We start from the raw sequence: 27,895 nt of genomic DNA, 5'->3' as shown, positions 1-27,895 counted from the left end.
ATGGTTGAAAATATTTTTTCCTGTTAGAAGAGGTTGCATCTCTTTGCAAACAACTCTTTAAAAAGCAAAGAAAAAAAAATACATTGTGATAAATGGTCTAGACGTTTTTGAGGTAGAGTTCCTTTTCTCATTCTTACACAGTAACCGCACAACTGAAGAAAGGCAGGATCACAAGCACAGAGAGCAGAAAACCCGTGCTCGGGAGCAACTGTGGAGTCTCCCCCAGTTTTCTGCTCTGGCTCCCTTGCTTGTCTGGTTTCTGAGCAGGTATAGTAGTGGAGTGTGGCTTGGCCTGAAACCCTCAGAGGTAAACGTGGCTCTTTTCAGGGTGGCACTGAGAGCAGAGCTGAAAGGCCTCTGAGCCACGTGGAAGGACTGCGGTGGTGCTGGCCTCTTGGGGACAGAATGTGCTACATGGGACACCTTTTCCCCATCAGCACTCTTCTGTTAGCAACAGACAAGCAAAGGGGGAATGCACAGGAGACACCAACACAGGCAGTATATTCTTACAAACTTTATTCAATAGCCTGTATTTAAAGTACAAATATATATGTATATACATATACATATATACATACATACATATATATTGTACCTCAGACACAGCTTAGGAAGTGGCTTTAAAGAGGTGTTCTGACTCCATGCTGGGCTCCCAGGGGGACTTGTTTGGGGCAGGTACCACTGAGTACAAAGTCACCAGTTATCATGGTAGTGGATGCAAATGGGAGTACTTAAAGGTCCCTGTCAATGACTGGCTTTGTGACATGGGTCCAGATCTTGTACAAGGGGCTGGCCAGCACACCGTGAGAGTACATGGCTTCATCTGCTGGCCATCCTTCAACTCACACAGGCTGTCAGTGATGAGTATGGAAAAGATCTGAAAGTCTGTGCTCAGTCTGGGCCTGGACCTGAAGCACCTATCTTCAGCAAAGGGGGAATGCACAGGAGACACCAACACACTTCCCTGTCTGAACACCACAGACGTGATTTTATTGTTAGGACCCCGATTGCTACTGCAATTCCAAAACCAGCTCTGGCCTCCATGGCTACTTTTTTCCCCTTAAAACTTCACAGAAAGTATTCTTAGTTCCATCTTCTTAAAACAGCATTAGAACAGAGGTTAAGAGGAAAACATTTAAAGACTACTCAGGCTCCTTCAGGAAAGCCTGGAACTTTCCCTATTCCAATTCTCTTCCACTGTGTATGTTCTATGCAGTTAAAAATGACCCTGGCCCGTGTGACAGGAGAACTAAGTCATACAAACTTACAGCGGAAAGCTGGGTGGGTGGCGGCAGCACAGGCCTTTAATCCCAGAACTCAAGAGGCAGAGGCAGGTGGATCTCTGAGTTGGAAACCAACCTGGTCTACAGAGTGAGTTCCAGGACAGCTAGAACCGAGAAACCTTGTCTGGTGGGATGGGGTATAACGTTTCAGGGGAGTCCCTCCCAAGAACATGTAGCAATGTCTAGTTATTTTTGTCACACCTGTAGGGTGTGGTTGACTTGTACTTTTGGCATCTTGTGGACAGAGGCCAGGAATGCTCCCAAGTGTCCTGTACCAAGTACAGGATAGCCCAACAAGGAGGATGAAGTGCCAACTAGTGCCAGAATGGCCAACAAGGCCAAAGCGGCTTTGCAGCTCATCCTGGCAGTGCTCTATCTGCTGAAGTTGGAGGGGATTCACTGCACGGGCTGTGACCAGCAGGTGCCAGCAGTGACTGCACTTGGGCTTAAGTGGCTTCGGTCTTCTACCCCAGCTTCTTCACTCACTTTTAGGTTGCATATGGGCTTCCCAAAGGCACAGGAAGCAGACCGTGAAGCTGTCCGTTTTAATTCGTGGCTCACGGAAGAAACGTATTTCTACAGTACACTGGAGTAAACTGCCGAGAGAGTTTATTGAGCAGTGAGCAGTGCTACGGTGCCAGTCATATCCAGGAAGGAAGAGATGGTATTTCCTGATCAGTGTTTCCTGCACATCTGTTCCCTCTGTGGGGTGCACAGGCTGGGAAACTGCATGAAGCACGAGAACGGTAGGAGAACTTTAGAAACGTAAAGTCGCTTTTTTACAGTAGTCACAAACGGCGGCAGTTCTGTGATGACCGCCGGTACCTGAAGATCTCTCGCTGCCCTGGACTTTTTTCTCTTTAGCACTCCTTAAAAATTCCTCATTAATTGACAATTTCATAGACTAGAATTGGACATGATTCTTAAAGCTTAAGGTGACAGTACAGCATTGGATGCTAAAATTAACAGCATGATTTTTATGATTTTTAGAAGAGTTGTGCCTCATATAAGACATTGGAGCAGAACTTTACTGTACTCGCAGTACATGAAGTGGGAAGCTAGCTGATTTTACATCCTTTAAATGTTTTTTGCTTGTTTGTCTCCCCCTTACCCACTGAAAGCACGGGAAACTGAGAAAAACACCTAAGTGGAGACTATGACACAAGCGCAACGAAGACCGTCTTTCTCCCCCAACATCTCCTCTCCCTTTCAAAACCCAATAGACCATTCTTTTTATTTTTATCTCTTACTGGTCCTGGACCGCTCAGCAGTCTGCATGCTTGTACTTTCAGAAGAATCGCTGTGGGCTTCAGATCTCTCTTCCCATTCACACTGTGCGCTCAGATGCAGAGCTTGTACTGAAGGCTAGGGGGCAAGAGGGGTTTGTGCACCAGATGAACAGTTAGGTTTCCACTGCCAGAGCCTGCCCAGGCCTAACTCTGGCTGGCCTGAATCAGCTGGTTCAGCAGGTCTGTCCTGCAACACTGGTGAAGAGCCTGGGCCAGCTTTCCCACCGTGGCTCCCTTGGTGCCTTCCCGCATCAGCCACTTCTGAAGCATTTGGTAAACTTTCTCTTTCAGTCCATCTCTTTCATAGTCATGGTCGATTTCGTCGATCTGAGACTCAGTGAAGCCCAGCTTTCGGGCACAGTTTTTCCACTGCTTTCCCATGTTTTCCCTGATGGGGTTCAGGTGTTTATCAGTCAGGCTAGTGGTGTTAGCTATTAAATAGAAAAGAGAAGAAGCATCAGGCTGCAGCCCATTCAACCAGTCTAGTGTCCTGTGTTGATGAAAGGGTCCAGAAAAGTAAAAAGAAAATATGAAGACATAGAAAGGAAACTTTTTAAAAGATAATCTTGCTCTGTAGCCCCTTTGTCTCCCTGGGACTAGGATTATAGTGTGCACCACTATGCCTGGTGATAACAACTGTCATTGATTTGTTGGACAATACTTGACCTACCATCAGCCAATACGAGTCTTTACATGAGTTAAAATAAGGTGCTGCTTCCTTCTCGGCAGATGTGCACCTTCCTGAGCCATAACTCAGGCTCATGAGCACATGCTCTACATGGCTAGATGCTCTATTCAACTCCACTTGGGAGTTAGACTCTTCTAGTTAGACTAACTGGGCATAATGGGCAGTGGTGGGGGCAGGGAAACTGTCAACTTATATGTGGTGTAGTCCAGGACCACCCATTTTTAGACAGTTCACTTTTCTCTTAACAAGGACACTGATGAGACCAAGTGTAACCTTCATTTAATTATTATGTCTTCCCTTATCTCTCAGTCAATGAGGAATATGAACTTTTCAAGGTTTTCTTTGTCTATCAAATCAAAGACCTTTCATTTTTTATATATATGACCTTTCTCTTGCCATTAGCTCCATCACCTTAGATGGTCACAAAAAAATAACACATAAAGGGAACACATGAAGATAAGAAATAGCCCAGTGTGGTGGCACATGCCTTTAATCCTAGCACTTGGGAGACAGAAGCAGGTGGATTTATGTGAGTTCAAGGCCAGTCTGATCTACAGAACAAGACCCAGGGCAACCAGAGCTATATGTGTCTCTCTGTGTGTAGATACATAGAAACAGAGATACACAGATACATAGATACACACACACACACACACACACACACACACACACACACACACGTGGTGGTAGAGAAGAAGATAGATAGATAGATAGATAGATAGATAGATAGATAGATGATAGATAGATAGATGAGACAGAGAGAGAGGGAAAGAGGGAGGGAAGAGGGGAAAGAGAGAAAGAGAGCAAGAGCATCTCACAAAAAAAGAAAAAAAAAGTCACCATAAGTCTTTGGACCTCATGCACCTCAGGCGGCTGAACCTAAGGGAAGCCCCACCTTGTTCCTCCCTCAGCTCCCATTGTTTCTTGAGTACCACAGTGCAGAGTCTGACAACTATGGCAGCAGACTAAGAACCGCCTAAGGTAACTGTCTCTGTAGAGCCCTGGTGTCAGTAGAGTCACAAAGGAAACTTCGGTTCCTCAAAAGCTGAGAACCCCTCTCTCAGGCATTTTAAAGGTCACTCCTCAATAGAGTAGTACAGGGATTCATGTGGCCTGTGGGCCCAGTCTGGCTTCTGTTTTTTTGTAAATAGTTTCAGGAACCGTATCTGTCTTCATCCTTGTGCAAACTACCTGTGACTGCTTCTGCACTCCAATGACAGACAGACCTCAGGGCCATCAGTGCCTTGCCTATTAAGCACCCCTTCATAGAAAAAAATAGCAACCCCTAAGGAAATCAAAAAGTTGAGTTCTGGTTTCTTTCTGAGACAGGGTCTTGCTATGGCCAGGGTGGCCTGGGACTCACCATCTTCCCACTTTAACCGCCCTAGTGATGGACTATAGGCATACATTACCACACATGGAGAGAGCTGTGGACACTTCTGAGCACTCGTTTTGATTACAGAGTGCTATGGAGGGCATGGTCTCCTGTACAGACTTTATAGAATCCCTTTGCTGTAGGGTCAAGGGAGCGATTTCCCTAAGTCTGAACAGGATCATGGATGATAAATTTAACATTCACAGGCAGTGGCCTATGTTTTTAACTCTTTGACTAGTTTAAGCTTTATAGCACTACTACCAATTAGATTACAAAGGAGTTAGAAACTACTGGGTAGGGGCTGGAGTAGATGGCTCAGCAGTTAAGAGCCCTTGTTCTTGCTTGGGTCAGTTCCTGGCATTCACAGAGCTCACAACTGTTCATAACTCCAGTTCCAAAGGATCTGACACCCTCTTCTGACCTCTGTAGGCACCAGGCATGCATGTAGTATGTGAAGACAAAACAGTCATACAAATAACATATAAATCTAAAATAACATTAAGGAGAAAACAGGATAACTCAGAGAGAATGTTAAAAGAAACCCTAAGATTCTATCATGTTCCTCTCAAGAATTTAAAAATGGTCAAGAGATGTCCAAGTCATAAGATACTACACCCTTTAAAAAAATATTCCCTTCAGTGCTAAGGACTGAATTCAAGGCTTCATGCATGCTAGGCAGGCAGTGTACCATAGCTACACCTTAGCCCAGTATTGGTCCTTAAGAATTTTACCAAAGATGGCTTGGTGCCTGGAAGTTGACTCTACTTTGCAAGTGTTGGTTGGTGGTTGTGAACTCAGTCCAAGATCCATATAGTTGTAGTTTCCAATCTGAACACGAGAACTATTGTATATAGTACATCTTATGGAGTCATCTGAATGGAAAAAGAGACATAGGTAAGTGCATGGGATTGAAAGCATGGCGTGTAAAGGTATGGGGCTTTATTACAGATGCTCAACTGCTTATCCTGATACCCTTAACAGTCACTTCTTTATAATGTGGCTTCTTGACTTCACAACCATTAACAAAAGACATCAGTGTTGGCAAGAATGTGGGAATGTGAAGGGTCTATACGTTGTTGGGAATGAAAATGATATAACCAACATGGATGACAGTATTGGGTTTCTTAGAAATTAAAGATAGAACGACCATAGTTTGGTAATCCCATTCTAGGTATGTCTGTACACATATACACATGTAGAGAGACACAGAGACAGACAGACAGACTGCCTAAAGATCTTTCTACATCTGTGTTTACAGTAGTATCACTCAAAACAACAGATAGCAACTCAAGTGCTACTTTATTCTCCTTTCCCACTTACTGGTAACCCATCCTCCTTCGATGGCAGTGGTGTTAGAAAGCTCACATTTGTTACTTATACTGGGTCACAGAAGCAAGGAAAAGAATCATGCTGCAGTGAGAAATACAATCTGTTCATCTACTAAGTGGGTGGTCTATGAGATCCTCCTTACGCCTTGGTAATTCCATGACTGACTGTGAACTGAGATCCCCTACTGCTGGCAAAGACTCAGCATCATTAAGGGGATCTCTTCTTGGCAGGACTGGGGCCTAAAGGGAGAGAAAGGACTCCTGCAGCAAACTAGTAAGACAGGGCTACTCATATGGAGACAGGACCAGAAAACGGCATGTTAGATGTTGGTTATGAATGCTTTCCACCTACTCAGATTCGAGCTCCACGAGGAAAGAAGCTCAGACTGTTTGCTCATGTTACAGCTCTCCAGCATCATGGTACAAAGCAGGAAGCACTCTAGGGATTTTTATTGAATTAATTGTGAGTGAATAAAACATAATGGCGACACAGAACATTTTAGGTGAAAATGCAAAGGGAACAAAAGTGTGTCTGATATGTATGGTTATAGATCCTACTCAATACCTAGTCCACCAATGTGCTTTCCACAGAACTTACAGGAAAACCTACAGAAAAGGCAGGGGACTTTGGGGAATTGGCCATTTTGACAGAAACTGGTCTTTTGTGTGCTTGTTTTGTATCAAGGACCACAGGGCCTCATGCATGCTAGGCCAGCTCTGTACCATTGAGCTACACAGCCAATTCAGAAAGTTCTGTGGTTCTCAAAGCTTTTTCTACCTATTCTAGTTCCAGGATGCCTAGGACACAGTACAGTTACTGCTAACATCTGGATAAGTGAAGGGCTACTGATGACATCTGGTTAAGTGAAGGCAGCATGGGAACGATTATTTGGTAATAATGACAAATACTAAGTCTTTTCAATGCTAAAATATTAGAAACTACATCAACTAGCTTGGATCTTACCAGAGAGAGCTATGGAAGCTGAAAAACACCTTTCTTACCACAAATTGTAGTTTATATCTAAATATGAAACAAAAATACCTAAGACTTCTTTCTTAGCCTCAGAAGACAAGAAGCAAAATAAAAGAATTTAAGAAAATATTTCCCATTTATTGGAGTGGCTGGGTCTCTTGAGATTAGTATCTCATGCAGGCTAAAGAAAGATGCCTATCAGGTATAAGGATCTATAATCCACTTGGAGACGTCCATGATGAGTCACAGGTAAACACATAAACACAATTACACACAGACTGGTTTGATGGAGACCGTTTCAACGTGTAAGGCTGTAGCAGCCAGCTACAGGCTCTAAGTAACATACCCTTTGTTCCCATCAATAACTTAGAATCAGTGCTAGTGGTGCTTCATTCTTAAGGGTAAAAAAAAGGACAAGATGGGGATTATTAAAAAATTCATTTACCTGGTGGTGCCAAGGAGATGTATGGCATGGTGGGTATGCTTCCTGGTAGGTTGGTCTCAGGCACTGGAGTTTTATAAGCATTATATGGTTGGCTTATACTTGGCCCATACCAAACTCCTGTACCTGTAGCTCCAAACCCATGATGATTATATACTCCGTTGTTCCAAAGTGGCACTTTGGTTTGGCTGGCTGGCCCTGACAGCTGGTGCGCTGCATTTCCATGACTGGTTGTGCTGGGATAAGGAAGACCTTTTGCTCCTGCACTCTTAACATTCTCATGAACTCTCTGCTGTGCAAAGGGGTCATGGGAGACCCTTCGCTTCCTTTCCTCCTCTCTGTTGTAAGCCTCATTCGGCCTTGGCTGTGATTTTGTCTGTTTTTCTGCAAATATTCCAAAAGCATGATAGCTGGCTTCTTCTTGCAGTTTAGCCTGCACACTGCGCTCATTCTCTTCCTGTGGGTACTCTGGGGAGGAAGAAAACCAGGACTCCTCCACAGGTCCCACCGGGAGTCCCTGGGAACTGTGCAGCGAACCGGGTTGTTCTGTAGCAGAGAAGAAATGATCAGTGTAAAAAGTAAATAACACTTGAGTACTTGTGAACCTGTCCTTGAGTGACATACTGAAAAAGAATCAGGAAAAGCATATCATAGTTCCGTTCCTTTAAGTTTAGTATGTGAGCAGCAGGAACCCTGGCTGTCAAGGAAGTACACAGGAAAATTATCACAAGCAACAAAAGAGAGAGTGTTGCAGGGACGGCTGAGGCAGAAGGGGACTTTCATTGGAATGAGATGGTGACTATCACCTTGAAACCCTGTGGAGTCTAAAACAGCAGTAGCTGTGTCCTGTGCACATCCTGGAGAAATGGCTCAACAATTCAGGGCACTCTTATTCTTGCTGAGGACTTAGGGCGGTTCACAACAACCTGTAACTAAAGTTCCAGATCTGATGCCCTCTTTTGGCTGCCATGGGCACTGTACATATATGGTACACAGACTCAGACACACACACACACACACACACACACACACACACACACACACACACACACACACACACGGCTTGTGGAGTGTGCAGGACTGGATGGGGTTTGGTAATTTGCTCCAGATGAGATGAGATGGCAGTGACCTTGGTATCTCATATTGTCTTCCCTTTTGACCTAATAAAAAAGCACCCCTGTGTGAATCTGAGACCAACTTTTCTGCAGTACTCTGGTCTCAAGGACGATGCATCCACATGTGTCCCTGACTTCCTCCTGAATTGTCATTGTCTTTCTGTGAAATACATCAGATCACTTGTGTCAGGACACTATGATTTTGGTGAGCATATAGTTAAAAAGTATTTCTAAGATACGTGACTAGATTCTAGAGGACACATACATTCTATTAAGTCAGTTGTTTGATCTTATTTTTCTTCTGGTTTTCAGAAGTATTTTAAGGGTAAAGTGAATGAGTGAGTATGCAAATGAATGAATAGGTTCGTTACCTGAATTTGACCTGCTTGGAGGTAAGGGCACACAGTCATGCTGCAGAGAAAACATTCTCTTCAAAACTGGGCTTTGACTTGGATATTCTTTCTATAAATGAGAAGACACACTTTAGTAACCAGTAGAAAATTATTCTGAAAAGAATCCATCTCTTCACACCATCAAGACATTTCATACAAATTTAATAATCAGTAACATTTTCCCGTAAACTAAACATTTTCCCAAGAGATAAACCAAAAATTCACATAGTTGGAGGACTTATATTTCCTGATTTCAAAAGTTACCACAAAGCTAGCAAAATCAGATACTTACATAAAACAGAAACACAGATAAAAGGTGCAGGAAAGGTAGCTTAGAATTACTCTCCACCCCCATTACATGGCTAACTGATGTTTGACCAGGGTAGCTTGGAACATTCAGTGAGGGGAAAACTGGACATCCACATGTAAAAAATTAAGATGGCCCTTATCATATGTAAAAATTAACTCAAAATATATCAATAACTCAAATTTAAGGGCTCCAAGTATAATACTCTAAGAAGAAAGTACAGGAGAAATTAGTCATGGCGCTGGTCCTGGCAACAATTTCCTGACAATGACACCGAAAGCACAGCTAATGCTTTCAGATCTCATGCAATCAAGTCAAATATGTGTCACATCAAAATTAAAGCGTGTGCATCAGAAGGAACTATCAAAAGAGTGAAAAGGCAATCCACAGGGTAGGAAAATATTTGTAAATTATATATATTTGATAAGAGAAGAATATTCAGAATATACAAAAAACTTCTCCAGCTCAACAACGATAGCAACAACAACTACCACCACCATCCATACCCTACCAATAACCAATTTAGACACTCGCAAAGGGAGGGCTGCAGATATAACCTGATGGTAGAAGACTGCCCAGCACATACAAGGTCCTGGTAGCCAGGCCCAGGGGTGGGACACATCTGTAAGCCCAGCACATGGGGCAGAGTCAGGTGAACCATGAATTGGAGATAGGCTTTAGCTATTGGTTTGACACTGTCAAAACGAAAACATACAAATACCCCCAAAGTGGAAAAATTGAAGTAGTGTTTCTCCAAAGAAGATATATATATATATAATGGGAACTAGCAGCAGCCCAGGAGAGACGCTCATCCGCCAGGAAATGCCGCTTCACGTTGAACAGAATGGCTCAAACAGAACACAAAGAGGACGACCATAACATCAAAACAACACGATGGTGGGGATAAACTGAACTCCTGTAGATGCTGGTAAAGAATGTGAGTGGTTCTGATGCCCTGGAAAATAGTTTAAAGGCTCCTAAAACTAAAACAGGATGTCTGCACGGTCTGCCCATTCCATTCCTAAGTAAATAGCACAAAGAAGTGGAAGCACACACTAGGCCCCAAAACCTGTACACCAGTGTTTCCACGGCACCGTTCAACAGTAGCTCAAAGGGAGAAATAGCCCTGACATCCACCAAGAGAAGGGTCACAGACAAGTGTGGAACTATCCACCCAGTGGAATATTATTCAGCAACAAAATAAATGACATGGTAAACAAAACGCTTCCACAATGGAAAAACACTGTATGGCTTTATTTCCTGTGGGCTACCTAGAACAGGGAAATTCAGAGACAGAAAATAAAGACCACCAGAGACTAGGAGAGGGAGAAGTAGGGACTTACTATTTAGTAAGTTCGTGACGATAAAACTCTAAAAATGGAAAGTGGTGATATACTTCACATGGCTAGAAAGTCCATTTTACATGTATTTGTCCTTGCCTAGGGTGCACAAGGTCCTAAGATCAATCCTCAGGATTAGGGGAAGGTGATGAGAGAGATAATTTTCCTCTTCATATAAATAATATTTTTTGTTGAAGAAAATATGAAATGTAGAAAATTATATTTTTAAAGCCTACCAAAGATATAACATTTTTATAACTTTCCTCCAAGTTTTTTTTCTATTCACATTTGTATTTTCTTCTTAGCAGAATATTAATATTAGTAAGTGGTTCAAAATCATTTCCTGAATAAATGCATTATTTGGAAAGGAATGCCACAGCATATTGTATGTCTACATCTTGTAGAATTTTATATATTGTTTTTAATTATCATGAAATTTAGGTTTAAGTATTGTTTTGTATAAGTCAGGGTCTCACTCTGTAGCCCTATGTTGTTTTGGAACTCAGTTATATAGATCAGGCTGACCTTGAACTTACAGATATCTACTTGCCCCAAGTGCTGGGATTAAAGAATGTCACCATGTGTTACCATGCCTAGAATTTTCGTGCATTTTTTAAACATTTTGTGAAAGTGATTTTTATAGTTATTTTTCAATACACAACGTATTTAAGTAAGAGTCTTGAAAATTCCCACAATGCAGAACATGCAGAACCACCTCTGTGTGCTGTTCCCTCCGAACCTCTACCCTGTTCTTTGCGGAGAATTTCATTCAGAGTGGGAGGCACAGCCCTTTCCTCCCTCTAGGCACTGGCGCCTCTCTCTCTCTCTCTCTCTCTCACACACACACACACACACACACACACACACACACACACACACACCATTTTTAATAAGAAGGGAATAGCAACAGTGCTGTTGTGTGACTTTTCCTTCTTATTATCAAGTCTTGAAGACCCTGCTGAGTCATCACATCATGATTTGGGGTCTATTTAAGACGTTCACATTGTTGCCATTTTTTTACTTGTTAACTAAGGTATAAGCAACTTTTGATAGTTCAAGTTTGCATGTGTATGCTAGGATGGGCTCCTAAGGCTCTAAGTGTCCCTGCACGGGCAGTTTCATAATGCTTTGAACACATATGTGAGGATAGGCTTCTACAATGCCTTACTGGTAATTTACCTTCCAAGAAACTTCACCAATTGGGATGTCTACTGTTCTGCAATTTTACCAACACTATTATCAGACATTCGAAAATGGTAATCTTAGAGGTGAAAAACTGTAAGTGATTCAATTTGTTTTTCTGTGAGGACAGATACAGTTCAGAGATTTGCTGGTCAGTGATATGGTATTTCTTCCTATTATGATGATGATTCTTGTTTAAAAACATTGTTTTAGCTACATCATCTGCTGCCTAGAGTGGTATGCTTGTTTGTTCCTTTCTCTTTCCCCCATGCCAACTTAAGTTTGTTGCATTGTCTAAAGGACATGGAGGGATTTGTCATTAGGATTGTGTCTCTACAGCAGTGGCACTAGGAAAGCTACATCTCTAGTGGACTATCTGCTTCCCTCATCCCACAAGCACCCCAGCATTTATTTAGTGTTCTTTCAGGTCTTTGTAAAAAGTTTCTACATGTTTGCCCATCTATGGACACGCTGTATCACCTGCTCTGGTTTTATTTTGCATTTCCCAGATTACTGGTAGGGTTATATACTTTTCTGATGTAGCTGCTGGCTGCTTGAGCATTCTCTTTGGTGATCTGTTGACTTCAGTACTTTGTCTGTGCATTTTTGTTTTTGTTTTTGTTTTTTCTTTTCTGTTGTTGTTTTTGAAACAGAGTCCACTGTATAGATTTGGCTAGCCCCAAACTCATAGAGATGTATTTGAGCCTGCTGAGTGTGTGTTTCTATGTCTTGCTTCTGTCCATGATTTGAGGCAGTAGCTTGTCTTTCTGACTTGTAAGATTCCTCTGGGTTCTGTGCTCCTCAGTCTTTGGGGAGAAACAGTAAGGGTTCTAAATCACTGATCCACCTCTTCAGTTACTTTTCAAATGTTTATATATGTTCATCTTAAAAACATTCTGTGCTTTTTAAAACTATTGACAGTAGGTGTGATGGTTACTATTCGAAGGAAAATGTGATGGTTAATTTTAACTGTCTACTCTAGAGTCAGCTAGGAAGAGAGTCTCAGTAGGGCACTGTCTACATTAGATTGGCCTGTGGACAAGTCTGTGGGGGATTATTTTGATTACTCTGATGACAAGCCCACTGTGTGTGGTGGCACCACTCCTTTGGCAGAGAGAATTATAGAGTGGAGAAAAACAAGCAGAGTGTTAACATGGGTACATGAATTAATTGTTTTTTGCTCTTGACTGTGGATTATAATGTGACTAGCTGCTTTAAGTTCCTGCTACCTTGACCTTGTAATAATTGACTGAACCTGGAATTGTGGGCCAAATAAACCCTTTTCCCTTTCAGTTGCCTTTGTCAGAGTATTTTATCATAGAAAGAAAATAAGACAGCAGTTGTAACTGCTAAGACAGCAGTTGTTTAGAGGTTATTTGATAAAAAGATTTATATGTTTGTATTAGGTCTTGTATTAAAAATGTGTTTCAAACAGTCAAACTCCTTACTGATTGTTTGGATCTGTTTGCTGTATCAATTAAAGATGGATGTATTACTTAGCAAGGTTAGGATTTGTCTATTTTTCTCTGAGTTCTATCATTTTTTGATGTGTATGTTTAAGAAAATATTACCATGGGTATGTCCACATTGAAAGCTACTGTATCTTTCTGTGAACTGAACCTTTTTTTCATTATCAAGCTTATTGTTATTATTATTATTATTATTATTATTATTATTATTATTATTATTATTCCTGCTTATGGCAATGCTTTTCTCCACTTGATGTCTACCTCGATTATTGTATGTCTCTTTTATAGTGTAAGTATCCCTCTGAAGTCTGGAAACTCTAACTAGTTTCTCTATCTACCTGCCTACTTACTTGGAAATCAGTTTGCTCCCATTGCTTATTTATTGGAGTTTACCTTTCACATCTATGTGTGTGTAATCCTGAGACAGTTATGGTGGCATAGTGACAACTAAGGAGGGAAGGAAGGAAGGAGAGGGAGAGGGGGAGGAAGGGGGAGGGAGAGGGAGAGGGGGAGGGGGAGGGGGAAGGAGAGGGAGAGGGAGAGGGAGAGGGAGAGGGAGAGCTGGTGGGTGGAAACTGCACTTTGATATACCTCTCAGACTCCAAAAGCAAATTCTCCACTTCAGTCTTAAATGCTGTTGACTTGACTCAGAGCTTAGTATGAAGTGTAGGTTGATGTCTATATACAGGTGAGGGCTGGCATAAGTTAGGTCAAGGCCATGATTGGACAGTAAAAAAAATAAGGCAGGGACAAAGTTCTTGTAAGGTGGGAGAGAAGGAGAATCAAGATGGAGACAGCGAAGGATGATGGATTTCTGTAGGCAAATTTATCTTATCAAGGTGGGTGGTTTATATCCTCATCAATTGGTTGTGAGTTTATTGTACGGATGAATTGTGGATTGAGAATTTAACATATAAATCTGATTGTTGGGTTGAGTGTGTTGAGTCTTAATTTTAATGGTTTGTTGGGAGTTTAGACCATAACTATTAGGCAGCAGATGTTGGGAATGTGAACAGAGCAGCGGCAGAGAGTTATGAGAGGGTAGCTGCCACTGGGACCAGGGGGTGGATGCTAGAAATGTGAAGAGTCCACAGGAAGAGAACCGAGAGATAGTAGGTCTCTGTATGAAACTGGCATGGCAGCGACCTGCCTGGGTCAAAGAGTACTTGGGGGCAGCGTGGAGCCGCTGAGATAAATTAGCACTAGTTCCAATGGCCTGCTGGAGCCGGAACTACACACAGGAACCAGTTCCGTCCCTTTTTTATTTTTACCACAACACAAAGTACATTGAGAAACCAGCTTTGCTTGAAAGCATGTGTTTGGTTCTCAAATGACTGTTCTCTAGCAGTATCTGCTTGCTTCTCTATGACTTCCCTCTCAGCATTAACTTGTGGATTAGTGTTTTTATTTTCATATTCCTTTGACTATCTTTTTTTTTATCTTTATTAACTTGAGTATTTCTTATTTACATTTTGATTGTCATTTCCTTTTCCGGTTTCTGGGCCAACATCCCCCTAACCCCTCCCCCTCCCCCTCTATATGGGTGTTCCTCTTCCCATCCTCCCCCCATTACTGTCCGCTCCCCAACAATCACGTTCACTGGGGGTTCAGTCTTGGCAGGACCAAGGGCTTCCCCTTCCACTGGTTCTTTTGTTAGCTATTCATTGCTACCTATGAGGTCAGAGTCCAGGGTCAGTCCATGTATAGTCCTTTGACTATCTTAATAGACATATTTCTTCTCTTTCTATTTGGGCTCATGCGTATACACACACACACACACACACACACACACACAGAGTATGTGTAGTTATTTGCTTGTTTTGTGGTGCTGGAAACAGAACTCAAAGCCTCGTGCATAATCTATCACTGAGTCGTATCCCCACGAAGTATTTTATAAATTCCTCAGAATGACTGACCCACTTGTACAATTCAGTCTCTTCAAGTGATGCTGGGTGTCTTTTGTTTTTCTTTTTCTTGTTTGTATTGTTTTATATATTTCCCTCTCCTTTTGTGCATGGAGAAATGAGACAACATGATACTTCATATACTTGCTAACTTTGTTTCGTGCTCACCAAGCTAGCTCATTTCAAATCTGCTAGCTTTGATGACTGACAGTGCATTTTGGTATGCTGCTGTTCTGGGCACTTGTCCGATCACTCACCTTTAAACTTGCCACATCCTCTTCTACATATTCTTCAAATTGACTTAAGTAAAAAGGCTTAAATTCTTCTTCAATGCCTGTATGAAAAAACAGTCCTTTAACTTTTTTATCTTTTGTGCATGTTTTCATGTGTGTGAGTGTGTATGTAGGCCCAAAGACAGCATTAGCTGTCCCTTAGCTGCCATCCACCCTGCTTTTTGAGACAGGGTCTCTTGCTGGTCTAGACCCTGCCAAGGCTAGTCTGCCAGGAAATGAGTGTCTGCCTCCCCAGCACTGGAATTACAAGAACTTATCACCACAACTGGCTTCTCAATGGGAACCTGATTAAATTCAGGTCCTCCTGCTTGCCAGACAGTTTACCAACAAGGCCAACTCACCAGCTCCCCAAATTTCTTAATTAAAGTATCAAATATTAATAATCTATTATTTTTAAGTCACTTATCATAGTATGTAGACAAAGCAATGACATTAAGTTTGATGAAGAGACCAGAGCTCAATGCCAGGTAGACACTTTCAGTCCCTGACTTCAGCAGAACAGTATGCCTTACTCTGGCCACAGCATAGTCCTGATAGTGTGAGGTAATTTCCAAGTTAATAAAGATGACTGAACTGCACATTTTCTATCTCTGGCACTAAGAAGCTAGAGCTACTAGAATGGAGGTGGGGGTGGTGCTAGATATGGTAAATTATGCATGTAACCCCAGGCTGAGAAAGAGAGTCTGACACAAGTTCGGGGATGAGTTCCAAGGTAGCCTGCCCTTTACTGAGTGAGGCCTGATCTTAACAAAACAAAACAAAACAAAACAGGAAATCTTCAGTTCTAGGAGGATAGGTTAGCAATATTTTCCCTTATTCTTCCATCTAAGTTTAATAAAACATCCTAGATAGTATATATAAAACAAACATGTATAATTTGGGAGAAAGAAAGGTAGACAAAGTGGCTTGAACCTCAGGGTCTGTAAAAACACATGGCACTAAGTTCACTGTGCCTCACTCATACATCCCACGGTTAAAGCTGAAAAGCTATCAATCCAGAAATATCACCAGGCACTCACAATAGCAGTAACAAAACAACAACAAGAGCTTTCTTTTCTACCAAAGAACTAAGCATGCAACAGCAGCCTACTAGCACACAAAACGTTTGATCAATGATCAATCTACTAACCAGCTAATGCCACAGAAAACAACCATGATTTTACCCTATTCCCACAAACTCAATGGACAGCCTAGACTTCTGTGATAGTTTGAATGAGAATGGTCCCCATAGGTTGATATATTTGAATGCTTGGTCCTCAGTCGGTGGGACTGTTTGGGAAGGATTAGTAGGTGTGGCCTTGTTGGAGGAGGTGTGTCATTCGGTGAAGGCTTCTGAGGTTTCAAAAGCCCAAGACATCCTCAGTTAACTATCTCTGCTTTATGGTTGTGTCTCAAGATGTGAGCACCATGCCTGCCTGCTTGCAGTCGTGCTCCTTGTCATGGTAGTCCCAGCCCTCTGCAGCTGTAAACCCCAATAAACTCTTCTATAAATTGTCTTGGTTCTGGTGTCTTATCACAGCAACAGAATAGTAATTAAGACAACCTCCAAACTGGTGAGAGGCTTGTCAATCCCTGCCAGGATGATATAAGAGATCATCAAAGAGGAAGCCAGAACTTTCCTGCCTGAAGCTGGTAACAAGCTCTTACAATACTACAGGTAGCTCTTAAAAATCCCTGAGTCTCCTAATGAAATAAAGGTGTCGTTGGGGCAGAAGCAAGGGGAGTAACAGCCTTAGCACAAAGGACGATCATTAGAAAAGCCATGCCACTGATTGGAGCTGGAATGCTGGTTACCACAGTGTGATGCCTCGGGAGAGAAACTGGAGATTAAGTTCAGTCACTAATGACCAGTGATTTGCTTAACTGTGCCCACACAGAAAAACTCCTACATAAACTCATAAATGGTGGGGTCCAAAGACATTCTAGGTTAGTGAAGAAAAAAGTGCTGAGAGGCAGGCATTGCCTGCAAAGGGTCTGGAGGCACAGCAATCCCTACCCGAACACCTCTTTCATCTGGCTGTTTCTGAGTTTAATATCCTACAACATGGAGTTATACTTAAGTGTACTATTTCCTGAGCCAGAATAGCCTGCCTATTACCAAACCTGAGATGGGATATGCTGGGCAGAAGCCTGGCGTACTGGCTGGTTTTGTGTGTCAACTTAACACAAGCTGGAGTTATCGCAGAGAAAACGCCTCCATGAGACCCAGCTGTGAGGCATTTTCTCAATTAGTGATCAGTGGGGGAGGGCCCCTTGTGGGTGGTACCATCCCTGGGCTGGTGGTCCTGGGTTCTATAGGAAAGCAAGTGAGCAAGCCAGGGGAAGAGAGACAGTAAGTAAAATCTCTCCATGGCCTCTGCATCAGCTCCTGCTTCCTGCCCTGTGGGAGTTCCAGTCCTGACTTCCTTTGGTCTTGAACAGGTAGAAGTGTGAGATGAATAAACCCTTTCCTCTCCAACTTGTTTCTTGGTCATGATGTTTGTGCAGGAATAGAAACCCTGAGTAAGACACCTAGGTATGCTATGTGTACAATGTGGGTGATAAGTTCTTAAATGTGGAATCTCATGATAGCCTGCATGGTGTCAGAAGTGTAAATATATGTAGTATCAGAAAAATGACACATGACAATCAAAACAATGGGTAAATAAAAGCCAAGGGCTTTCTTTTAGAGATTTTATGAAGATTATGAAGATAGAAGCAAAGCTGCAGCATGGTCTGATGCACCCTCCATGTGTAAGGAGAAATGTGTGAGGAGAAAGGAAAGGCTTACATACTTCAGTCAGGGTGATAAAATGGCAAACTGGAAAAATAAGCCATGCGATAAAATGACATATGGATAATGCCTTGAATGTGCTTGAAAACCATGGAAAAAACCACTACAGATGACTCAAGATAGAACTCTAGAACAAGTTTAAGAACCTACAAGAAAATGCTGCAGTTTGAATCTTGAACAACCTTCAATGTATGGCTTGGTTCTCAGTTGACAACACTGTCAGGAGATGTGGGACCTGTAAGAGGTGTGTCTAGTCATGCATGGCAGCGCATTCCTGTAATCACAGCAACCAGAAGGCAGAGGCATGGTATTTCTGTAAATGTGAGGTCAGCTTGGCTTACAAGGTGGAATGGCTGGAACTCCAGTTCTGTTTTCTCACAGAAATACAACAATATGGTGCTATGTACACTCCCGAGTAGCTCCTACTGTATCTCCGCTTTTCTCCTTTGGCCTACTGCACACTCCTAGGTAGTCTAGGGGATGGGCCAAATGCTCGTGTCTCCTTCCTTTTCCTCAACTGTAGGGCCAGCCTATATGCCAGAGTTCATTTCTAAGGCTGCCAGTAGGATGCCAACTAAGGAGGCATAAGGGAAAGAAGCTAGAAATAGTTAGGCCAAGTGCTTACCAACAGACGAACACACACACACACAAACTGTCTATCTACAGAGTAGAGTATTTTTCTGCAATAAAAAGTACATTTTGACACATTCTGTCACATGGATGGACCTTAAAGACAGCTGGTAAAATACAACAGATACAAAATAGAAGTATTGTGCAATTTTTGCTTACATGAGATACTTGGTGCAGCCAGAGTCAATAGAATAGTGACTGTTAAGGCTGGAGAGGGGAGAGAGGAAAGGGGAAGTGGAGTTAACACTTCCTGAGTACAGGGTTGTGCTCCAGGCTGAGGGATCTTGGAGATGGATAGTGGTAGGTATTGTTGAAAATGGAACGGACTTCATACCACTAGACAGTATCCTTACAAGAGCTAAAATGGCAAGCATATGTGCTACAATAACAACGCTAATTCCCCAAACTAAAGAAGGAAATGAAGAAGCCCATGCTTTGTGGAAGGGTAGACCTTTTCATTGACAAGATGTTTGAAATCTTTCCAGTCAGTTTGAAGCCACAGGTGAAGTGGTACTCAAAGTATGTTCCTAAGTGATGGCTGACTCTCTTACCAACTTCTAGATGTGTCTGTGGGGGTGTGAAGCAGGGAAAGCCCACCCTGAATGTGGGCAGCAGCATCCCATGGGCTGGGACCTTGCACTGGATAAAAGGAGAGAGCAAATGACTCCAGCATCTATGTCTGCCTCCTTTGTGACCGTAGATGCAATGTGGCCAGCCGCCTCGGGCTCCAGCTACTGTGACCTCCCACCATGCCATGGTAGACTGTACCCTTGAACTGAGCCAAAATAAACCTTTTCCTCGAGTTGCTTTGTCCTCTTTGTCTCAGCAACAGGAAAAGAAACTAAATTACCAGTGTCACCTTGCTGAAGAGTGCCATCCTGTCAGATGCAGCCGAAATAGGCATACAACCCATTCTTACCAAAAAATGTTGGCCTGTCTTCTGGGTTGGTCTGCCAACACCGCTCCATGAGGCTGATGATCTCCCTTGGACAGAACTCAAGGATGTCCTCCACATTTGGCCTGTTCCCAGAGTTTATGCAGACCAAGAACTGCTCAGTACAGATGACATCTGCAAAGAGGGGTGAACTTCAGTTAGGGCTCAGTCCCACTCTGCTCTCAAGCAGGAAGATGACAGGACCTGGATAATACTGATATTTTGTCTCTACCTAGGGTATGCTTTTTCCATGGCTGTCTCATTCCATAAAGTAGCAACCTTGTAGCAAGGAGCTGATGTAGTCTACTACAGAATGATAGGATGATGTTTTGACTTTGCAGAAGAAAGACAAAAAATCAGAACAAAGCTACCTTTTCACAGAACAAACAGAATAAATGGGTAAAGTCATAGCATTCTTCATAGTTCAATACAGAGGCAAATACAGGATGGCCAGGGCTTTAAGAAGCTCAGATTAATGAGAGTGACTTAAAAATATACATGATAACCGATACTCTAGAATCAAGACTGAGGGGTTTTGGTAAAAACAATCATGATGAGAACAGTTAAAGTTGCTTACTGTGCCATTCAGTGTGGGTGGTAAGCAACCTGTACTGTGCTGATAAACTTGGCAACTTTTTCGGGGGATGCTACTTTGGAGGTTCCTGTGGTATACTTGCTGGGTCTGACAGGTCTGTGGATGTCTTGGCCATGGTCAGACACTAAGGTTTAAGAGTCACCAGCAAAGAGATGACGATCCCTGATCTACTGGTGCTGGTAATCATGAAGAAGTCATAGAAGGCAGTCATTCCTTTACACACATGGAAGGATGACTTTTTCCCTGTACAAACAACGACTTAGTTTCCTTTACATCCCAGCTGACTGAACTGCCCACAGTAAGCAATGAAAAAGGCTCGTTCACAAATAAATCAAAGTATGGCCGTCCCCACTCCAGGAAGAATACTGGAGTTTTATAGCAACTCCCAAGCTGAGCTATATTATAAAGGAGTCTACTCACCCCATCCTAAACTGGGATGACTAATCCAACAAAGGTCTCCTCAGTACCTAATATTTCAGGCTGGCGCTTCCCACCCTGTGGTGGGTATGTGTGTGTATCTGCTAAATAAATAGCAGTGAATAAATTAGATATGGGATTGGCTTTTATGACACTACAGAAAGCAATTAAATGAACAATTATAGATTTTAACAGAATTAACTAAAGGGCATCAGTTTATGTTTAAAAATGATATTTAAAAAGTTTAGTGTGGGAGTGTTTGTGTACATCAAGAGACAGAAAGAAAAGAGAATAGAGGGGAGAGAGAGAGAGAGAGAGATAGAGAGAGAGAGAGAGAGAGAGAGAGAGAGAGGAGATATATCTGCATGCTACAGTGCATGTACAGAGAAGTCAGAGATCAATTTTCAGAAGTCAGTTCCCTCCTTCTCCACATAAGTCCTGGAATTTGGACTGAACTTAGGTTGTCAGGGTCAGTGGTAAATGCCTTTACTCACTGAGCCTTCTCACCAACCCTCATCTAACGGTTTTCACTACTATCAAAATCCCATGACTATACATGTCTTACTCTCATAGGGCTCCTTATTAGCAAATATTGCCCAAAGCACAATGCCGAAGCTGTACACATCTGACTTCTCTGTGGGCTTTGCGTTGATGTCAGTCAGGTGTTCCGGTGCCATGTAGTAGAGGGTGCCTCCGTTCTTCTTGGTGATGCTGCTGGCTTCCCTCTGCTTGTTGTGTTCCTCCTTAGTCAGTTTGCTCCATGTCTTAAAGGAAGCCACACCAAGATCGGCTATCTGGAAGAGAAGAGGGGCCAACGGAACTTATCATGAAGGCTTATGAGTAAATCAAACTGGATTTTCATGAATTCAAGTCTGGGGCTTATCCAGTACATGTGTGGCACAATCAATTTTTCAGTTGCTGCATGGGCCTATCTAGAATAGTTACCTCTCAATAGACTCTCAGAATGTTCATGTAAAATGCTAGCATATCAATTATTTTTTAAAGTTTCTTTTAAACATTTATTTGTTTATTTATTTTTATTTATTTTGAGGGGGCACATATTTCAAGATGTGTGTGTGAGTCAGAAGACAACTTGCAGAAGTCCTTTCGCTCCATACTGGGATTGAACTTGGGTCTTCACGCCCAGCAGCAAAGCATCTTTACTAGCTGAGCTATCGTGCTGGGGCCTTGGCATCTCAATTCTTAACCAATAACACTGGGGCAAGACAACAAAACTGTGTTTGTGCTAATTTCTCATTTACTTTGCATATTTGTTTTTGTTTTGGTCTTTTCTGGGGAAGACAGAGACTGGTTACCACACCTTTCATTTGCCCAATAACATCCAGAGGACCGTGGTTGTTTCTCTGAGCATCCCAAAGCCACCCTGAGGGTGGGACTGTTGCTGCTACTTGTTTTGTGTTGGCAGTTTGCACCTAAGAGAAGACAGGATGGAGAGAAGGAAATCGAAACACATAAAGGCAGAGAAAAAGATAACCAAGTCAGACGCAGCAAAGAATAAAGTGGCAAGGGGAAATGGCAGAGGAGGACAGTTACGGGGCAATCCAAGGAGGTGGTCCTCTTCTGCCTCTAAGAAGCATTTAGGGAGGAGCTAGATAGAGCATGTGCCTACCTGAAATGCACAGATTTTAACCCAGAACACAAAGGGTAAGTTCTTAATTGAAAGAATGAAAGACGTCTGAGACTCGAATGGCGTCTGATGCGGATCTTGTAGGCAGGTCCTGGTTCTTCCCCAGTGCTAAATGTTTTCAGGATCTTTTTGTTTCTTGTTGGTGTAGGTGTGGGGATGAAACCCAGAACTCTGGCCCTGAGCTACCTGGCCCCCCTTTAGGTCTCCAGCTTGGATTCTAGCTACCAAGACGAATTATGTGTGCTGTTGCTCCCTCAGTTACATGTAGCTCCTGAATAGGCTGCATTTTCCTTATTACCTCTGCTATGATAAAAAGAATTTTCAAAAGTAAATTGACTCCTTAAATGAAAATAGACATAAACGGGATGTCAAAGCAGAAGTCTTTGTCTTGGAGAGCCAGGACTGAGTCTAGGACCAAAGATGTGCGAGACTAGTTTTCTCCACTGAACTATGCCCCTTGCTCCACAAAGTGGAGGATTCTGAGGCCAAAATGGTTGATTTACTACTGCTTTTAAGCCTTTTCTGAATTTTAAGAATACTCTCCACACACTTCTATACTCCCTTTCTCTCCAGGGTGGAGAAGTCTCAGTCACAAGATTTCCTGGGAAAGATGATGAGCAGATAGCCCATTCCACAGGGAAGGCAGCAACCCTTGAGTGTTTCCAAATCTAATCAGAGGGAAACAAAACCCAGGAACCAGGGATGAGATCTTTTCCATCACAGTATCCTTCGATCCAGTCAAGCCCACACCTTGTACCATGCTAGCCTTGCAAGCAGCACCGTGCTCCGTGCTGAGCTAGGTCCTCTTTTATCATGATCAACTATAGCAATGGGTTTCTAGTGGAAAATCAGACTACAATCACTCAGCCTTCTCAACGTGTACAGACTGTGGATTACCTTAATGTGAAAGTCACGGTCAACGAGGATATTTTCAGGCTTCAGGTCCTTGTGTATCACACCTTCGTCATGTAAGTAGTGCATGCCTTCTATGATCTCCACGATTATCCTTCCTTTCACAGAAAGTGGGACACTTTCCTAATGAAATGACACATTAGGTCTATGAAGTAATGGAGAGGTAATCTAACAGGCAAGAACAACTTCTCCATCCATGCCGATGGGATGAGGGCCCAAGGTTAGTGTTAGCAGGTTCCTCCCACCATGTGGTCCATAGCACTGCTGTCCCTGGGAAACAAGCTCCTTCAAGAAAGACCCTACCCCAGGGCCTACAGGATAGCTACTGCTATATTTTGTTTAGTGAAAAAATAGAAATAAATTCTGTGCCAATCTACATGCATATAAAAATACCATAAGAAGAAGCCATGAATTTGAGAGAAAGCAATTGAGAGGGTGGAGAGGGGTACATGGGAGGTGTTGGAGGGAGGAAAGGGAAGGAGAAAATGATGAAATATATTTAAAAAAATAAGTAAATACTTTATAATAGAATAACCTGGGACTACTTGGTATTCTATGACATAATTTAGTACATTATGTAATAAAAACTCATGTTTAAAAAACCATGAAGCCAAATCCCTTTAAACAATGACATTTATTATTTTTGTTACTATTACTTCCAATTCTCCTGCTATTCCAAAGATTGCCTCCGTATAGCTAAGGTAATGTTTAGAATATCTGAATAAACAGTAAACCTACAAACATTTCCACGGCATACTGTTGTGAAATGACACTGGCATTTACATAGGAATAACAACATCAGGGAAATGGGAATGTGAAATGGCACAGAGAGAAATGGAATTCGGGGAAGCATGTTAACAGTGCCAACTACCACATAAGCATCTCGGCCACGTGCATAATACCATGTAGTATTTATGTGGTGACCTGGCAGATCTTTGTAGAATCTTAGGTCACTCTTAAAATTATACTCTAATTATATCAACCTCAATATATTATTTAAGAAATGCATGTTTCTGTTTTAGTAGTATCATTTCAGTTTTTCTCAATACTAAGACCAGCTTACAGAATGAATGACTCTTAAAAACTTTTAAGTGTCTGTTAATGGTTTACAGGTGAAAAGGTTAAGGGGGTGGAGCTTAGATTCCCAAGTCATACCAAACCACAGCCTTCACACCATATTTATCCACGCTGAAACTGAACCACAGCATCAGCGCTTGACTTCCACAGTATAAAAGAGAGCAGAAGGCTGGATCTGGTGGTACACACCTGTCGTCCCAGATACTAAGGAGGCTGAGGCAAAAGGATCTAAACGTTTGAGAGCAGCATTCTCATTGCCCTTGCTTGCAAAAATTAATTGATTAATTAAAAATAGCAGCAGAGACTGTTCCTGTCTTCATCTATATATGTTCAGGAAAGTCTTATTAGGAGGTATGATTGTTCCCTACCTAACCTCTTCCTGGTTCTCTTGGGTCCTTGACTCTTCTTGTCCTTATCTTTTGAAGGTTATTATTGGCTGACCCACTGAAGCCTTTCCTCACAGATGACTCATCTCTGGATCTAAATGCCTACTTCTGTCCCATGGCTAATCTTACCTTACAATGATACACATGCTTACAATGTCATGTGTATCATCTTTTATCCTTCCCACCATGTTCGCGTTTCTGAGAGATCTGCTGATTTGACATTTGTCAGGTGTGGGGAGATGGAGGGAGGGGAAATATTTGGTACAAAGGCAGCTAAATGTTTCTGTCCCTTACATGCAATCTGTGCTCTGGCGAAAGTTGGTGACTGGCAGTTCTACAAACTGTCATCCCCTAATTCCTTCCCACATGTCATCTCTGTGCCTGGAACGTTTGCTCCTTAGTTATGTGCTTCAACTTGTCCTTCGGGAATCCTGTCCCACCTAGCTCAGATTGGGCGGGGCACCTCGCCCGTGTTCTGCAGCAGGCAACTGTGTGCCTATCAGACACCATAACATCAGATGCTCCATTGCTTCTTCTGCGTCTTGTACTTGCTGGTGTTGTATCAGCTATGGGCTCCTGAAGAACTAGCACAAGACTCAGATCCTAATCCATACAGGAACTTCAAACAATTACCCAGTTTTCGTAATTCCTCTTCTCCCTGATTTTAAATTTTATATTGCTGAGGTTTATATTCTAGATTTAATCTAGAGCAACTTCTTAAATGGTCTAAGATTACAATTGCGAATACCCCTCTTTCTCTTATAGTCAGTGACAGTGCACGTGCTTTTGTAAATTACTACCTGTCATCTGCAACACAGACATTTTCATCAAGGAACTCAAATTTGTTATCATTTACACACATCTCTGTCAGACCGGGTGTTACTGGAAGAAGGTCCGTCTGCCAACTGTGGACTGGAGAAAGACTAGGTGGGTCAGCAAAGAGGGAACCTCAAGTGGTCATACAGACATAAATGGGGCCTGAGTCGGGGAGACGATCCCCAAGGCTGGAAGAGGCACAGAAATCCAAATGAAGCCAACCGTGGTGGCAAACACCTTTAATCCTAGCATTGAGGAGGCAGAGGTAGGCGGATTTCTGTGAGTTCAAGGCCAGCCTGTGGTCTATATATCGAGTTGCAGAAATCAACAATAACAAAAACTCCAACAAAAAACAAAAACAAACGAAAGTAAGGAAAGAAAGCATGCCAGAAAGCAAGCGAGCAAGCGAGCGAGCAAAGATATCCAAACCATAAACCCAAATTTCCAACCGGAAAGCTACAAACGAAACCCCAAGAGCAGCTAGCACTTGACACTTCAGCACTGACTGCCTTAGGTGCCACCTACCTTGGTCTTCAGCACGTGCATCAGGTTGCCCTGCTCCATGTACTCCATCACCAGCGAGTAATTCCCCTCCTCTATGATGATGCCTAGTAGCTTCACCACTCGTTCGTGTCTCAGTCTGTGCATCATCTTCCCCTCTTCCAAGAGAGCTTCATTGTACCTGTGGGCAGGAGAGCAGCTAGGCTGAGCAGGGCAGGGCAAACCCTTCTACCCAGGTGCTGAAGAAGCTCCAGTGTCCCTGCAGTGCGACCATGTTGCAAACATTTGTCACAATCAGGTCTGTTCCGGTCTCCTCCAGGCAGACAGGTCCTAGGGGGGCAGAGAGGCTTCTCTTCATCTAAACCCCTCCCTCCTGCCTTGTCTTAGGAACTGGAAGCCAGGCACTCATGGCAGCAAATCAATTAATGAAAAATTCAGCGCTGGTCTGGCCTGATGGAGACTGAACTGGGAAACACAATAAGACAGGCATCCCTCTCAAACCAGCCTGAGGAGGAGAGAAGCCCTCCACCTTTACAGCCTCTCACAGGGTGGCTGGGATTTCCCATGATGGGACTGGCCTCTTTTTGTACTTCAGGCTTCAGTGTCTGTATCCACGGCTCTGCTTTCTTCTCATGGCCTCCCTTATTATCCAGCTTCCTGTCTTCAGGGATGCCTTTCCCATACATTCCCATCAAGCACTAGTATCTTTTTAATTAACTCCAAAGTCCTCATCCAACATAATAATAAGAGTTATGGGCACCCTTCATCCAGTCAGTGAGCCAAGTCTCCCCGCGGGTCAGCCTCATTTAAAACTTTATGTGTTTAGCCACTACCTTCTGCAGTCAGAAACCCATTTCTGCTCCTGACTCACTCAGCACGGTTGGGTCCCGTGTATACTTTTTTCAGGATGACAAATCCATGGGTTCTGTGGAAACACAAGGACACCTTCCCGAAGCCTCCGCTGTCTAGGTCTTTCCTCTCCAGCAGGTCATCGGATGCCATTTTAATATTGTCCAAGGACATGTCTGGCTGCATCTTGAATGCTCAGAATCTCCAACCCACCACCTTTGGTTCTTGCTTAGGGCTGTGTCCTATAAAGCAATCAGAGAGGATATTTCAGGGCAAAAAGACCACGATTTAGAAAACCAAAACCAAAAATACTGCATGTTGTCAGGGATAGTGGTACATGCCTGGAATCCTATTGCCCAGGAGGCTGAGTCAGGAGGATTGAAGGTCTGAGGCTAGCTTGTACTCCACAGTGAGTCCCAGACCAGTTAGAACAATACAGTGAGTCCTGTTTCAGAACTCCTCAACTCCCAAAGGACCACATATGTGGAGTGCCTTTGTTTTTCTTGAGGAAAAGTATAATCTGTGACATGAGTTGTTCAGCCAAGAGATATAGAAGACTGATTTTTTTATTCCAGTGGATGCTTCATTTCTGGCATCATGGAACACTAGAAAAAAATGATAACATTTTGTCAGGAAGCTACGTATATTAGCTAACATGGCTTGAGCATCCACCGAAATTCATAGTTTGGTACAGTGGAAAGGAAAAATTCTACAGACAAAAAGTAGACTGAGCACTGGATAGGGGTAATGACTCATATGGTGGCAATTTTACTATTGTAGCTCTAGGTTAGGAGTGGAGGTGGTCTGCAATACAAGAGGGTTGGAGTGAGGCCCTCCTCATAGTTTGGACCTCCTCAGCTTCTCAGTAGAAAGATGGACTGGGAAAAAGAAAAGCCATCGCTACCAATAAATACATGTGTCTAGGACTAGGAATGAGGTTAAAAAAGATTCTCTGTGAATTCATAACCTGAGCCATC

General features: G+C 42.7%; 1 protein-coding gene across 1 annotated transcript; it reads right to left on the bottom strand.

Annotated features, from left to right (window-relative positions):
• Window positions 1-499: 499 nt before the first annotated feature.
• On the bottom strand, window positions 500-27,160 carry Ripk1 (receptor interacting serine/threonine kinase 1). The gene is made up of 10 exons (XM_032884363.1): window positions 26,941-27,160; window positions 26,094-26,250; window positions 23,275-23,412; window positions 21,295-21,523; window positions 19,703-19,852; window positions 15,345-15,421; window positions 8,865-8,955; window positions 7,382-7,924; window positions 5,367-5,507; window positions 500-3,003 (listed from the first exon to the last, which is right to left on the bottom strand). The coding sequence occupies exons 1-10, from the start codon at window positions 27,102-27,104 to the stop codon at window positions 2,717-2,719; spliced, it is 1,977 nt and encodes a 658-aa protein (XP_032740254.1). The 5' UTR covers window positions 27,105-27,160; the 3' UTR covers window positions 500-2,716.
• Window positions 27,161-27,895: the final 735 nt, after the last annotated feature.

This window comes from Rattus rattus, chromosome 14 (genome assembly GCF_011064425.1).
Source record: "Rattus rattus isolate New Zealand chromosome 14, Rrattus_CSIRO_v1, whole genome shotgun sequence".
NCBI lineage: Eukaryota > Metazoa > Chordata > Mammalia > Rodentia > Muridae > Rattus > Rattus rattus.
The sequence above is the reverse complement of the archived record's forward strand: the minus strand, read 5'-3'. Positions and strand labels throughout refer to the sequence as shown.

What these genes read in the sequence shown, in the direction of transcription:
- Ripk1 (XM_032884363.1), bottom strand. Translation starts at nt 27,104, where the DNA reads ATGCAGCCAGACATGTCCTTGGACAATATTAAAATGGCATCCGATGAC. An exon ending in TCCAAGCAGGTCAAATTCAG is followed by an intron (nt 7,925 to 8,864) that starts GTAACGAACCTA and finishes TCTCTGCTACAG; the next exon opens with AACAACCCGGTTCGCTGCAC. An exon ending in CAGGCACCAAGCCATCTTTG is followed by an intron (nt 3,004 to 5,366) that starts GTAAAATTCTTA and finishes TCTATTTAATAG; the next exon opens with CTAACACCACTAGCCTGACT.